Source organism: Puma concolor, chromosome C1 (genome assembly GCF_028749965.1).
Source record: "Puma concolor isolate L17-30 chromosome C1, mPumCon1.1.hap2, whole genome shotgun sequence".
Classification (NCBI taxonomy): Eukaryota; Metazoa; Chordata; class Mammalia; order Carnivora; family Felidae; genus Puma; species Puma concolor.
In genome coordinates this window covers 123,141,668-123,156,376 of record NC_141674.1, presented here as the reverse complement: position 1 = coordinate 123,156,376, position 14,709 = coordinate 123,141,668, and the positions used below count along the sequence as shown (strand labels likewise).

The 14,709-nt window shown below is 40.3% G+C and overlaps 1 protein-coding gene across 2 annotated transcripts in view; it reads left to right on the top strand.

The window, feature by feature from the left end:
• The first annotated feature begins 1,604 nt into the window (after window positions 1-1,604).
• The window catches only part of DPP10 (dipeptidyl peptidase like 10), a 659,495-nt gene continuing 646,390 nt past the window's right edge, over window positions 1,605-14,709 (top strand). The window contains exon 1 of one of the 2 annotated variants that reach the window (XM_086718449.1): window positions 1,605-2,213. In XM_086718449.1, coding sequence (XP_086574575.1) covers window positions 2,142-2,213 — 72 coding nt within the window. In that variant the 5' untranslated portion in view covers window positions 1,605-2,141. Of the gene's footprint in view, window positions 2,214-2,287; window positions 2,426-14,709 lie in introns of those variants that run through there. The other variant, XM_086718450.1, reaches the window with a different exon arrangement.

Below are 14,709 nucleotides of genomic sequence, written 5' to 3'. Positions count from 1 at the left end.
AGACACAAATACACATTATACGAGAAACATATAAAGCTTCTATCTTTATTTGTAACCAAAGTAGATTTTATAATGAGTACTGAAGAGGAGTACAAGTTGAACAGCTGACTTGAACCAAATAATGAAAGAGGATGAGAATAATTCCCTCTTGTCTATACTTGTCTAATGTCAACAGAAATCTTTGTACATACACTTTTAAGTCAAATCATTTGTCCAAAATGGAAACATAGTCATCATTTGAAAAGCAAAATGTAAGGACAGAAGCATTTTTTGGAATAAGGTAGATCCCTTTCTTTCCAGAAAATATCCTGTGGGAAAATATAAATTGCTGTGTTTATACTTTTACAACTAGGAAAGTTATTCCTGTCAAAAACTTCTTTTGGGCCAACACACTATTAGAAATTACTCATAATATGCATTTGACTACCCATGTTTGAAAATGCCAACCAATTTCCACCTTTCTAAAAATCAAATTTTTATTTTCTAAACTAGTCAAATCTAGATATAACTGATTTTTCTTTATTTAAAAAATGTTTTTTAAAGGAACTATTGTTGCAATTAATATTTAGGGCAAAGGTGACAATTCACTGACAGACATGAGCACAACTCCTCGATTTCTGTGGTAGCTCCTCTCTAGGATCTGGCTAGTCCAAGGACAGAGTAGCTCAGACAAGGGTAAGGGATCCAGCCCTTAGCCAATAAAACCAACTCAAGGCCACTGGACACCCTCCCCTATCTATATGCTCCATCATTTCTCACTGGAAGCTAGTCACCACCATGGCGCTGAGTCTGGTAACATCTGGCTACCTGTGCCTGAGACTGGGGACTGCTTGTTACCCATCTGATCTGGGCAGGCCCTTTCTAGCAATAGGGGAAAACCATGTTGTAATGAATCTAGGTGAAACTGGTGGACTTTCTGTGTTATACCCACCCACAGGAATTCAACTTGCAAGACCTTCATTGACTCATTGATTCCTATCCCTGCTCCAGGCTACCAGTGCCCACCATGTCAGGTAAACTTGTAGGCATGAAATTTGGTAAATTTGTCGGGTATTTAGTCTCCTTTCTTTGCAATCCCTCTAAGCCTTACAGTGTGATACATGATAGATGCCCAGAAAACGAACTTTTAAGGGGAGAAGGTTGTGTTGAGCCAAGGGAAGGCTGGAGAAAGGACTTAAAATGTCAAGATTTTTTTACGTGTCGTGGGGAAAAAAAAAAAAAAGCAAAAAAGAAAAAGTGCTAGAATATCATCATTAGTTATTATTATTTGTAATCCACCTTTCAGAATTCCTCTGGCCTTACTTAACCAGGCAGCTGGCAGGGAATCCAGGCTGGAAGCTAAGGATAAGAATGTCTATTGCCCCAAATCGGGAGGTGCAGAGCCTCGGGCCATAATCTGGGACCACCCCTTGTGTCCCGACAGGTGTTGGCAACCCTTATGGGGCTCCGGGTCCCCAGTGGCCCCCTGCCTTCTCGGAGCGCTGGAGCATGCCCAGTGGCAGCGATAGAGCCACCGAGGGCTTCGCACGGGCGCGCTCCGCTTCTCCGGGTTTTAGCAGGAGCCCGCGGGGGGGCGGGGGTGAGGGGGCCCGCGGAGCCCGGCAGCCTTGGCCGCGCGTGCGGGGAGCTCGCGCGACGCGCAGGGCTCTCTCCCGCGTTGCGGTTGCTCGGGAGATGCTGGAGCGCGGCCCCCGGCCGTTCCACCTGGCGCGCTGAGCGAGTCGCGGGGAGCTCCCGGGGGCGGGCGGGGGGCGCGGACTGCAGTAGAATGCGAGCCGGGCTCCTCCGGCGCGGTGAGACGTCGCTCCAGCGCGGTCAGGTGCCTCTCGCTGCTCCACTAACTTGCCACTTGGTCGTGTTTGGTCTCCGAGGCTCTCTACCCTTTGGGGTGGTGGGGGGCGGGGGGAGTGGGGAGTTCAAGGGTCTGCGGTAGCCGAAGGAGGGATCTTGCAAGGGGGAGCCAGCCTGGTGCCGCTCGTCTTCCCCTCCCCGTCACTCCCCTCCCCCCACCCCGTCGCTGCCGCTTTCCCTCTGCCAATTCGGAGAGCGCCGGGCTCCTGTGACATGCGACCGGTGCCAAGTGACGGTCCCCGAGTCTGAAGTGCCCGCGAGGAAGTGAGCGTCAAGGCGGGCCGCCGGCGATGACAGCCATGAAGCAGGAGCAGCAGCCCACGCCGGGGGCCAGGGCGAGCCAGGCGCAGCCGGCGGACCAGGTGAGAGTTGGCAGCTGCGGCCAGGCCCTCCCGGGAAGGGTGGCTCCAGTCCGCGCTTCCCACGCCTCTCTCTCCCCACCCTCCCCCCGCCCCAGTTCCAGGCTCCCCTCGCTCCTCCATGGACTCCGCAGGAAGTTAGAGCATCTGAGTGCGCTCTGGGGCCGGGCGAGAGGATGCGCAAGGTGGAGAGCCGCGGGGAAGGGGGGAGAGAGGTAAAGGCTGGGGGTGGCCCGGGAGCCCCGGCGGGCGGGCCACCGGAGGGGGGTGGAGAGGCGGTCGGGGCCAAGGAATGGGGGCCTTCTGGTTACAATTAACGCACACTGGAGGAATTGCTGCGCTCCTGGAGGCGTCCGCTGGCGGGGGTCTTCCCGGAGCTGAACCGAGTGCCCGGTCAAAGCTGCCTAGTAGGCAAACGACCTTTAGGCCGACGGAGTTTTTCCTTTCCTTTTTCTTTTGAGGAGCCCCCGGACGGGGCAGGGGGACGAAACAGGGGAAGGAGGCTTGGCATGCATCTGTGGTCTGCTGAGTGGAACGGAGCTTGGGAGCAAAAAGGCATTAATTATTAAGGGAAGCAGGCAAGGTGCTGGCCTCAGTGATTTGTCGGGTCCAGATGTCTTGTGTCTGCAGAGATGGGGTGCTCTGTGCCGGCTGAGGCTTATTTCTGTCCCGTTTCCGTCTTTCTGCACCGGCCACCCCCTTTTATTGTTTTGGTTTTCAGAGATTTGTAGCATAACCGTACGGGGGATGTTCATTTCGCCTCCGTCCCTGGATTGGGGTGACTCGGGAGTTCGGTGTTGCTTTTTCCTAAAGTTGTAACGTCGGGAGTGCTGAGGCTCCCAGGCAAGGAGGAGGGAGGCTGCGGTGAGCCGGCTCCAGGTGTTGTCACGTTTCCATCCATCAGGGACTCCAGCCGGGAGGGCTTCCAGTTAGGTTATCGGCTAACTATGGAGCTGGAGGTTGCCGGCGCCCGGGTACCGGCCGTGGGCCCTTTGCCCCGAGGGCACAGTTGAAGGCCGCCCGACGCCTTTCTGCCACAGACACTCCTAGCTCGTTGCTGGAGGTGGGGTGAAGGAGGTGCAAGCGGCTAGGCTCCGTTAGCGGCTCCGCTTTTCGCATAGGCTAACACGGAGGAGCAAGTGAAGAGAAGCTGTCCAAACCGCGGAGTGGTGGTGATGAGGGCGGCGGAGATGCCAGGGCTGCTGTTGTTAATATTCTAATCTTGGTCATCTGTCCTGGCTTGTGGTCTCTCTTTTCTCCCTTCCCTCCTCATTTCCCCGGCATATATTTCACACAGGTGGTGGGGATTGCTTAGTGCCTTAAAGCTCCCCCTCCATTTAGGGGGTGAATGTTTGAATGTTTACAAAGCAGCTGTTTCCTTAAACCAGCCTCTTGATTCCCTACCCTGAAAGAAGTATAAACATATTAAAACATTTGTATTGTATGATCTGTCCCTTTCCCTTACATCTTCTTCCTCTGCTTCCTTCAACACACCACAAGGTAGCAACTGGTTAGCACATTATAAAACTCATTTCGGGAGAGGAGCGTGGCTTTAGCCTCCTCTTTCAAGCTGACAGCCCTTAAATTTCATTAACAAGCCGCTCAGCCTGTCTACTGCTCTTGGAATGATGCTTCCAATAAGAATGATTAGTCAGGTGAGAGTCCCCACATGAAATCTTTGCTCACTAACCTGTGACACCAGCTGGTTACTTGAGGTGCTGCAAACAGCTTAGTGGCCTTGGAGGTGGGGAGGAAGAGACAGAGCGGAGCTCGCAGAAACTGAAAATGTGTATGTAAATAGTGGACAAGCCACATATGCACAGTAAAGCCTTTTGTCAGGATTAATCTGGTGCTTAACATTCAGCTGAAGAGAGAATGGAGCTTGAGTCCCTTTATCGAGTTAGCGTGCATTTTTGTTTATGGCCACTTCAGATATTCAGGGAGTGGCCATTTGCAGAACTCCTGTTTTAATTGAGTTTTTAAAGTGCCTTTCTGAACGTTTACATGAGTTAAAAATGTCAGTGATATGCATATTGTGTTTGAGTTAGAATGAAAGAGATGGCTTTTGCCAGGGGGAGGAAAGCAGAGTGAAGTATATATGGCAGCATCCCACTGAGGGTTTTCCAAGCACTTCCAGAAAATATCTAGATCTAGATCTATTCGTCTGAAGGTTGACATACGAAATGATGACCAGATAATGTGGATGATTGCTGTGACCATTTAAACTACTTGCTCTGAGATTCCTAAGTTTTAATTAACAGGATTAGTCATTGTTGTATGATTCTGCAACAGTCATAAGATTCTTATGTGGTACTAGCTATAATACCCCCCGTATAGACGTGAATGATAGTTCTGGTTTCTCTGTTTCTGAAAAAAAATGATTCACAAATTTAAATAAAAGTATAGCTTTATGAAGTCCTACTTAATGTTTAAATAGGGGGAATGTTCCAGCTAATCACTCACCGTATATTGATTTTGAGTGATTTAGGATTTTAAATATTGCCAGAAAGGTCTTTCACTTTTCATGGTATTTTATGAAATCTCAAAAATGCCTTGTCCAAAGCCATCAGCACCTACTTCCACTTACTGCACAGGGGAAGACTCAATTACAGAATCTGGTTGTGGTTATGGTCCTGTCGTGAGCTCCACCTCTCTGTTTTACCTCATCTGTGACTCTCCTCTGACATGTGGTGCCATGACCAGAGTCACCCCTTGCCCAGGGACAAGCAGCAACAAGAATAGCAGGGACTGTGTACTTTTATTAATAATCTGAGTCATTGGAAATGTCTTATCATTTTAGTAGTCTCTCTTTTAAAGCTTCCTTGATCACATGTTTATGACGGTTGTTTCTGTTGTTCTCATAATGCTCCACATTTACAAAATGTCTAGATAATTGCTTTGACATGGGTAGATACAGTCATTCTTAATATGATTAGTATCCCATTTTACATTGAGGGATCTTAAATCTTGAGTAATTAGTTATAACTCACTATTTTTAAAAAAATCACTTCCTACATGCTTGCCATGTGCCGAGTACCGTCCTCTGGACTGATAAGGTAACGCTTATTAAATACATTTTTTCTACTTGATCCTCAAAGCAACTTTTTTGAGTTAGGTCCTGTGGTCATTCCCATTTTAGAGATGAGAATACATAGGATTAAAGAAACTAACTTGATAAAGTTTGTCTTCATAAGTGGTGGAGATGAGACTTAACCCTAGTCTGTGATAAGTAAGATAAAACAAGGTAGTTTAATTGTAAAGTCCCACCTTCTGACTTCTACACAATTACAGTTCAACACATTATTATTAGCGTAATGCAAAATAACTGCAAATATTGTGTGTGTACAAACTGAATATAAAATGGATGAAGAATTTGTTTAAATCTTTGCTTATAAATGTAAATAATAGCTCTTAAAATTTTAAAATTAACTTAATAGCTCTTCTATTGATGGAAATAATACAGAAAGAGCCAGGTAGGTCCTGATAAGTACATAGGAACTTAAAAAAAAAAAATCTTGGTAATGATGGGACTTTCAAGCTTTTTTAAAGGAATAGATAGATGTTTATAGTTAGATCTGGTTTAGAATTCAACCACATTTCCACCAGGTGGCACCCTTCTGCTGAATCCAATGGGTAAAAATACTTCCTAAAATGTTGGAGGGTCCTCTAAGCTCCAAATAGCAAAACAAACAAACAAACAAACCAAAAACAACAACAGCAAACAAAACAAAACAAAAAAAGCTGACAAAAAAAAAACCCAAAACAAAACAAAAAACTAAGCAAACAAATGAAAAACTACAATCCTACTTTCTGAAGTATGACTAAAAAGTATATTTTTATAAGCAATTATTTGGCTGCAAAGACATCATTAGTTCTGTATTTCTCCATAAAAAAAAGTATTGGAAAATGAATCTCTTAAAATTCAGTATGCAGCAGCCTATTATGATGAAATAATTCATGGCCAAAATTGAAATTAAGTATATAATGTGCAAAATGCCTTTGTAAAATATCTATTGTACTTTTGACTTTTAGGTAATATTTGCCCAAAATGTTACTATACAGAAATTAAAGTTCTGTTTTTCTATTTTACCTTTGGTGTAGTAAACGATTAAAATTTTCAAGTGTATGTTTAATGAAAACTTACCAAAGTTATTCTTCCATGTTTCCCTGACAAATATAAAAATATATTATAATTTAGTCTATAAACTATTGATTTTTAGCACAGAACCTCAAAAAAAGCTTTTAGAAATCATGTTGAAAAAATTTAATGGATGATTTATTATTCTTCTTCTAGGCATTGAACATAAAATATATAGTATCTAATGGGAGAGTTCTACATGATTTGGTTATAAAAGATAATTTAGATTGGATAAAGGTGTTATGTAGGAGTCTTTATAACTTAGGAGATACTATGCATTTCCTACTATCCCTTAATTTCTTATTACAGATGTAATGCATGTCTTATTACATGTATATATGACATTTTATCTACTGAGTTTAGAACATACCACAAAACATTCCTAGCTTGTAAGCTTCTAATGTATTTATTTCAGGGACTGAGCAAATTTCACATTTAAGAATGATTAAACTATATAAAAACAAGTTAAAGAAAATTGCATTATTAAATATTAATGCTGCATTATCTTATGCAGTGCATTACATTAGAAACAAAACACTGGAACCAAATTTCTCCCAGTCTGAGTAAAAATAAAGCAATTTAAAATTTTTGGTTCATTGAATCATTTATGAATATGTAATGTTACTATTGTCTATGGGTTATGTACTAGAAACCAGAGATTCAAGTTCATATCCCAGCTCCACCAGTCATCACTGTTTTCGTGGTCAAGATCACTCACTTTCTATATTTAATTTGTGAATGGGGGTGACTGTAGGTCCTTTATGTGCCTGTTGTAAGAATTAAATGAAATAATATGTAGAGGCTTTTGAAGAAAGCCTGTCTCATACCAACTGTGCTCCCATTCTAGTCTGGGAATAGGAGCCTAGAAAAAGCAGAAAAAAGGCTTAAAGGATCATTGAGCCACCTGTAACTAGTATGCTAACATTTTACAAAACATTACATTGTTCAGTACACATGTTTGAATGATTCCAAATGAACTTGCACATGTATATAAATATTATGTTAATGATCTATAGTATTTGCTTTTAACATGAGGGCTGATTTGGCAGACATTGCACACTTAAAAATACTCTGTTAAATCTTTGCTTCCATTCAATCAAAGCTCACTTCTTTACTGTCCTACTCTATATGGATCCAGACTGGAAATAAACATTGGCTAATTCTCACTGACAGGTGAATTAGCTGCAGAATATGTTTTCAGTGTAATACACCTTATAAGGTTATGAGCATGGAGAAAGGGGATGTTTGATATGCTCTTTAATATTTAAGTTAATATTTCATACTTGGGTTCCAAATATAGAACTACCCCCATGTATTTTCATACTTGCTGAGTGACTTCATGTGTGTTCTAATCAAGCTCATGTTTTACTGAAACATTATGCAGTAGTCGCCCCCACCCCCATTCGTTGTTTTGCTTTCCATGATTTCAGTTCCCCACTATCAGCTGAGATCCCAGAAGCAGATGCTCCTCTGTGGAGACCTGGTGTCAGGAGGTCAGTAGTAGCCTCGCCCTCAGTACCAGTGCCCACACCATTCACCTCACTTCATTTCCTCACATAGACATTTTATCTTCTCACAGCATCATCATCATCATTATCATCATCATCAGAGGGTGAGTACAGTCTAATAAAATAATTGAGAGACCACATTCACATAACTTTTATTATAGTACATTATAAAAGTTCTATTTTATTAGTTATTATGAACCTCAGACTATGCCTCATTTATAAATTGCACTTTATCATATGTATGTGTGTATATATATATATATATATATATATATGCACATTGTATGCATGTACATACATGTATACACATGAAATAACAGTATATGCAGGGTTCAACACTGTTGGGGGTATCAGGCATTCTCTGGGGGTCTTGGAATATATCTATCCCTCGTGGATGAAGGAGGGATGGCTGCAATGAGGGGCATATAGGAATACATGCATCAACTAGGAAAGTTGGAAGTTTGTCTCAACTGAAGACCTTTAAAAGGTCCAAAAAAAGGGGGCAAATAAGTAATGGAATGCAAAGGTCTTTGTAAACATGTCCTCTTATAAATTTAGAAGTGTTTCTGCCCTAGTATATGCTGCCCTGCCTTAAGAAGTCCAATAGCTCAGTATTGATTATCCCCAGCATACTATTGTTTTAAAAAGTTTGTACTGATCTGATGCATAAGCTTTTTGTCAATAGGCAATTCTTCGTTACTTTTTCCAACTAGATAGCCCCTGTTCTCCAAGGCTTTTAAGTTGTACACCCACCACCGCCCTATCTGGTAGACATTCTGATTACTCATTATATATTAACTAAAAGAAATGCTTGTTATTTCCAGGATGATAAAGAAAGATGGAAGTATGTGTGGTGGGGAGGATGGGGTGCTGAAGAGAGAGCTCTTCTCTTAGAGATTCATTGTTATTAAGCTCTCCTGAATCCTCAGGGTTTCAGACAGGACTTGATGTAATGGTGAATGTAACACTCACTGCCAGACTAATACAGGAAACTTACTTTTATCCGAAACTGATAAAATATTTTATTTCAGACTGTTCCGTTCAGTAATTGAGGTTAACAGTATCCCTTGTATCATCTTCCATATAACAAGAAATGATTTTCATTTTCTATTCAAGGTTGACATGCCATAGTTTATTTGAAAGTTGCTGAAACTTTAATAATTTTTAAATCAACTTTCAGATAATATGGTAATTCAATTAACCAGAATAGTATATTGTACAATATTTTGGGAATTGCCAAATGATCTTCAGATTTAATTATGTTTGGGGGAGAGGCGACTCAATGTAGGATTGGGAAGAGAGAACAGATTGCAGATAGAATCTTCTATCATTCTCTATGCAATCTAGGGCAAACTGTTTAATCCCTCTAGAACAATTCCTTCATCTTTAAAGGAAGAGGATGTCAAGAATGTTGCAAGAGTTAGAGACATTCTGTATGAATGGGCACACATAACATCTGGCCCAAGATAGAACTCAGTATTTTTATTCTTGTTGCTACTGTGTTTCTAGACTATCTGAGAAGATTATTTCATATCTTGCAAAGGCAATTTTCCATTTACATTGATGAAAGTGCAGAATATATGTATGGGTGGGTGTGTGTACATAAAAAACACCACACATATATACATATCCATTTTTACACTTACAAGCTAAATAAATGGGTTATTTTAGAGTTAGATTATTATAGGTCATAGGTAGAAATCAATGTATAACAATCTGACTGATTTCTTCCATTTTTAGATGATAACCTGTCTTCCCGAAAGACTCAGGATCTTCTTTGAAGTGTTCATGGTTTAATATCCTCTTTCCGAAAGTTTGGTTTCCAGAAATGACTGACTCAAATTCTTTGCATATAGGAGCTGAGTGATATGTTGAGTTGAAATTTAAGAAGAGTTAGTTGAGTGCATAATCAAAACTGACTTTACATCTGAGAGAGCCAAGCCAAGCTGTGTATTCCCTAGCCAAGCTGTATATTATCTGACTTTAATATTATTGCAATTTATCATATTTACTGATTTTCTCAGGTCAGTGCAAGAAACTGTATATCTGGTTAGAAGATAGCAAATGAAGAAAAGTGAGGAAAAAAGGGCATTTTTATTATATTTATCCTCACCCCTTTTTTGAAATCTAAATGATTCAATTTCTTATACCACCCGAAAGCCTCTGCTCTGAAAACATAATCTGACAAACCTGAATTTTATAATTAATTTTATAATTGGGAACTTGCATGGCAGGCTGTCCTGCGATTTATTTTCAAATAATGGACCAGAGAGGCCACTTGAAGTTGCATTAATAATGCTTGTACAGGGTTAGAAGTAAAGGCCTCCCCTGTTATTGGTACTTGGGTTTACTTTTGGCAGGACGAATCAAATAAGTGAAAACTCTTAATACTGTCGCTTCCATTAATCGTATCTTACCTCCAAGAAAAGTTTTAATATAAGTTAATGAATGCAGGACATGGCTACTATTTTTTTCATTTCACATGTTTTGAAACAAGTGCCAGAAAGTCTTTTTTTTTTTAATCAACACTTTAAATCAATGTCTCACAAACATGCATACTCATTCTTCTCTCTTAGACACCAAATCAAAGATTATGAGTCAAGGCATCTTCTGAATAGAGGTCAGAACTATATCTTTTCAAGAAGAAAAAAATATAAAATTCATGAAGAATTTGTCCAATGTAGAAATAGGTGATTTGGATAGATTAGTATATAATTTACATTTCCTAGTGTCTAGGAGTTTATGAATAGATGATGTACTCCACTAGGTTTATGGGTTTTTAAGGGAAAAGACTATACATTTTACTGTTTGTTTCTTTACTAGAGTACTATAAAGGGATTATAAAAGGACTATTCCTTTCCTTTGATCCTAGGAATTAGTGTGTTTCACTTCTTGACAGTCCTATTGGCAGTGACAGGTGGATGTGAAACGAGCATGGAGTTGATATGGAAGGGACCCACCCTTGTTCACGTTTATGGAGGTTGCTTGTTACTGCTTTCAAATGGGGTTTACCAAACATTAGTGCCACAGTGGCATTATATGAATGTCTGACTGCTCACAGAGTCATTGCCTCTTGTGTTATAGGATGAGAATTTTGATTCCTGTGTCTCAACTTGCATCTGTGCTCTGTCCAAATCCAAATCCAGTCCCTTCCACCTCTGCATGTCTTGAGATCAGTCTCTGGCCAGGGTCGATTCCCTGATGTCTAAACTACAATGATGTCCGCGGTGGCCTTGCCTTTCCAGATTCTTCCTTGAAATGGCCATAAAGTCATAAATGATGATACCATTTTGAGAAAGCATTCCCATTGCTGAATCTAGTGCCTTTGTTTTCAAATCAAGAGATAACCTATGGAGAGGTGAAGTGTGTTAGGTCACACAGTTGTTAGATCAAGAGGCAGTACTTGATTCTGGGCCTCCTTACTTAGCCGTTTGCTATGTGTCCTGCTGCCAGATTCAGCTGTTGATAAAGCATCTTTGTTCTTGTCTTGGTGACATATCTGCCTTCCTTAGCACTTGACATCAGACTAACTTAAAACTTTTTTTCCCTTAAAATCTTTGAGTCCTTAGGCAAAACTCACTTGACATTCCTTGGTTTCTCCTTTGTGATGTGTTGGTTCTAGGCCAATGGTCCTTAGACTTTTAGTACCTGGACACAAAACTTTAGAGAACCATATATGCATCTTCTCTAATTTGCCATGGCAAGAAGTCCCTTCCGTGCCATAATGTCATTTTGAAAGTAAACTGAGATCCATTGTTCAAAGGACATGCCAACACCTTCCATCATACATGCAGACACTGGCATTCTTAAATCTCTTCTTTTCCCTTTGATGAATGACCTTCCATTTATCTCCACCCTCAGCATTTGAAATTGCAGTTCAGTAGTCAATGAATTAGTGACAAGATGACTCCCTCCTTCAGAAAGTAGGGATGTACTTTGGAACTCTGGAAAGCATGTAGGTGAATTATAGAACTTCCTCAAAAAATTAATAGAACAGGCCTCTGATTCACTGGATTGCTTGGAAGATAAAGCTGATAGTTTTTTCAGAGTACCAAGTTCCAATACTAGATCTGAGACTTTTATATGCAAAATAAATAAGAATTTTTGAAGGACACAGAATTCGTTTTAGTGGAAAGAACTAGGGCTTTCTTTTCATTTAACTTCAGGTTCTTTTCATTTAACTTCAGGTTAAATTCTATTTACTCATTTGAACAGGTTCCTCAGTCTCTCTCTGAATTTAATACTTCACCTGGAAATGGGATGATGCTTACATTGCAGGAGTGTTCTGAGGATTAGCAATGAGATGGGTTTATTATCCAGGAGGTGCTGAAAAGTGGTGGTGCTTATTTATTTATTTGTTTTGTTGTTGTTGTTGTTGTTAATATGTAGAGGCAAGCATTGTGAAATCAGTGCTACACTGATGTTGAGGTTCCCAGATGATGGGAATACCAGCTTTAAAGCTTATTTCTCCATTACTTTGACCACAATTCAGAGCACCTTTAATATTGAGCTTCTATTTTTGTTGATACGGAGATTATATGGAATAGTCTTGGCTCCAGAGTAAACATGGATTAGGGATTCGTTAAGAAAATTCATGGTATCCCTTTTTATATTACTGATAAGTACAGGAGAATCAACAAAGTTTGTATTTTGAAGTTGGAGAACTGAATATGCATTTGCTTTTCCTGAATTTGTTCTTTTCTTTTCCCATCCCATGGTTAAATTCTCTCTCATGCTTATAATGCATTCTACATTTGGAGTGCTGCTTCATTCCTACTCAGAGCTGTAGTCTTTGAGCTGTAACAGCGAATCCAAAAAAACTAATATAGAATCACAGATGGTGCAAATATTTGAAAATAGGTAAATACAATCTAGGATTAGCTGCTTGGGCTCAGAAATGTCAGCTTCGTATTGCTTATTGGTCACATAAGGCACTTTTAGTTAAGGGAAAACCTAGGACAAAAGCATCATGATATAAAATTGCTGTTTTGGAGCTATGCAACATAACAAGCCCATAATTGTTATATAAACTCTAAAATGAGTCACTCTGTAACAAGGAAAGGTGTTTCAGAGAGGTCACCAAGTACCAAGGGGTTATACAGGGGATAAAAATTAAGCAGATATCATATCATAGAACTGCTGTATAATACCATCTGTTGACCTTCATTTAAAGCCATTTTTTTAAATGGAAAATATCCATTCTTATGGGTATGCTGTAGGTAGGCACATATTAAATGACCTGAGCATGGGAGCGAACAAATTGCCATCATAAAATCCATAGGTGGTGATTATTAATTACATGTGCTGTGTGTCTCTACTTCTGACTGAGAATTTAAAACCCTACAGTCTTATTTTCCTTCGGTTTTGCCTTTTTAAGAGATGCATGTTTTTTAAAGGATCTTAGAACCAATCATGGTGACTAAGTCACCTGATTCACTGATAAGATAATTGAGAATGATAAAGGATGACTTGTTCAAGGTCACACCAGTGATGAATTGGGTAGGTGGGAAACCAGAGCCTCTCCCTCCTAGGTTGGGAGTTGGTATGAGACTCACTCAGTCATCAGGATCATAGATCATCTTTGGTTGAATGTATTGATATCAGATGAAGAAAAAGTAGATGAGAATTAAGATGGGAAGTTTCCAGCTATTTTGAAAGTTTTTTTTTTTTTTTTTAATTCAATTTTGTTTCCAGGCAGATTTAATAAAATTAGATCTATTATATAGATTGTATCTGGACGCATCAAGGAGCAGGTGGTTACATGTGTAATGGTAGGATGCAGCTTACGTTCTCTGCAGTCTCTCATTTCTCAGATGAAGTGGCAGAGATTAGGAAGGGCTACTGTAGATCATATGTAAAGGTCTGAAGAATACAGCACTGATTTCTCTCAAAATACGTGTTCACAAGTAAAAAATCCTGGCTCTCATATAAATATACAGTGAACATATGTCAAGGATTTACCTTATTAATAAAGGAACCATGAAGATGGTAAAGCTGGTTCAAAGAGCATTTCAAGGAGAGAGATTCATATAGTCACTCAGGAAAGGAATAGTGTGCAATGTTTGCAAAATCAGATACACAACTGGTGAATATCTGACAACACTTAAATCATAACTCTTATGGTTATCTTTTATAGCAGACAGAAATGTTTTGCAACTTACCTATCTTTTACAATGAACGTTTAAGTTTAGATTGCGATGTAAAAAGTAAATGGTCAAAAGTAAATGGTAGGTTTAAGACAGGTGTGTTTTCCTAAAATTGTATAATCTTTGTGTGGGCCAATTGGACAATGACTTAGCCTGACATTGAAAAGATAGAGATGCAGTGATACTTAAATTTTATTTCCAAATTCTCAAAAATTTTCTTAATATCCCCTAACTCACAAAAATGGTGCCATCTGGGTCTACACTTGATGTCACAGCCAACTTCTTAAGCAATTTTATCAAAGCTGTCTCTAAGCCCCTTGGAGCTTCAGGTGTCAGATCTGATTCACCTGCAGTGAGGGCCTGGAATGCAGCCAGTCAGCCAACACTGTCTGTCAGGTTCATCCCAACAAATTGGTCCAGGTGCTTTTGAGGGACGGAAGACAACAACTTGGTAATTTCAAAGAGCTGTTTGTAGAAAAGTTGAAGTAGAATAATTGCACGCGAGGTGGTGAAAAGCCATTCTTGAAGATGTAGCAAAATAAGGTTCAGATCGAGTTGAGTGGTGGTGCTTGTCCCTAGGAAATGGCTGCTTTCAAAGCTGCACTTAGGAGGAGATACCATACCCATTCACACAGTCTTATTTAAGACCCGCATTAGTTTCCTTCCCTTGATGCTCACTTTCTTTATTGCCAGTCAAGAAATGTGCA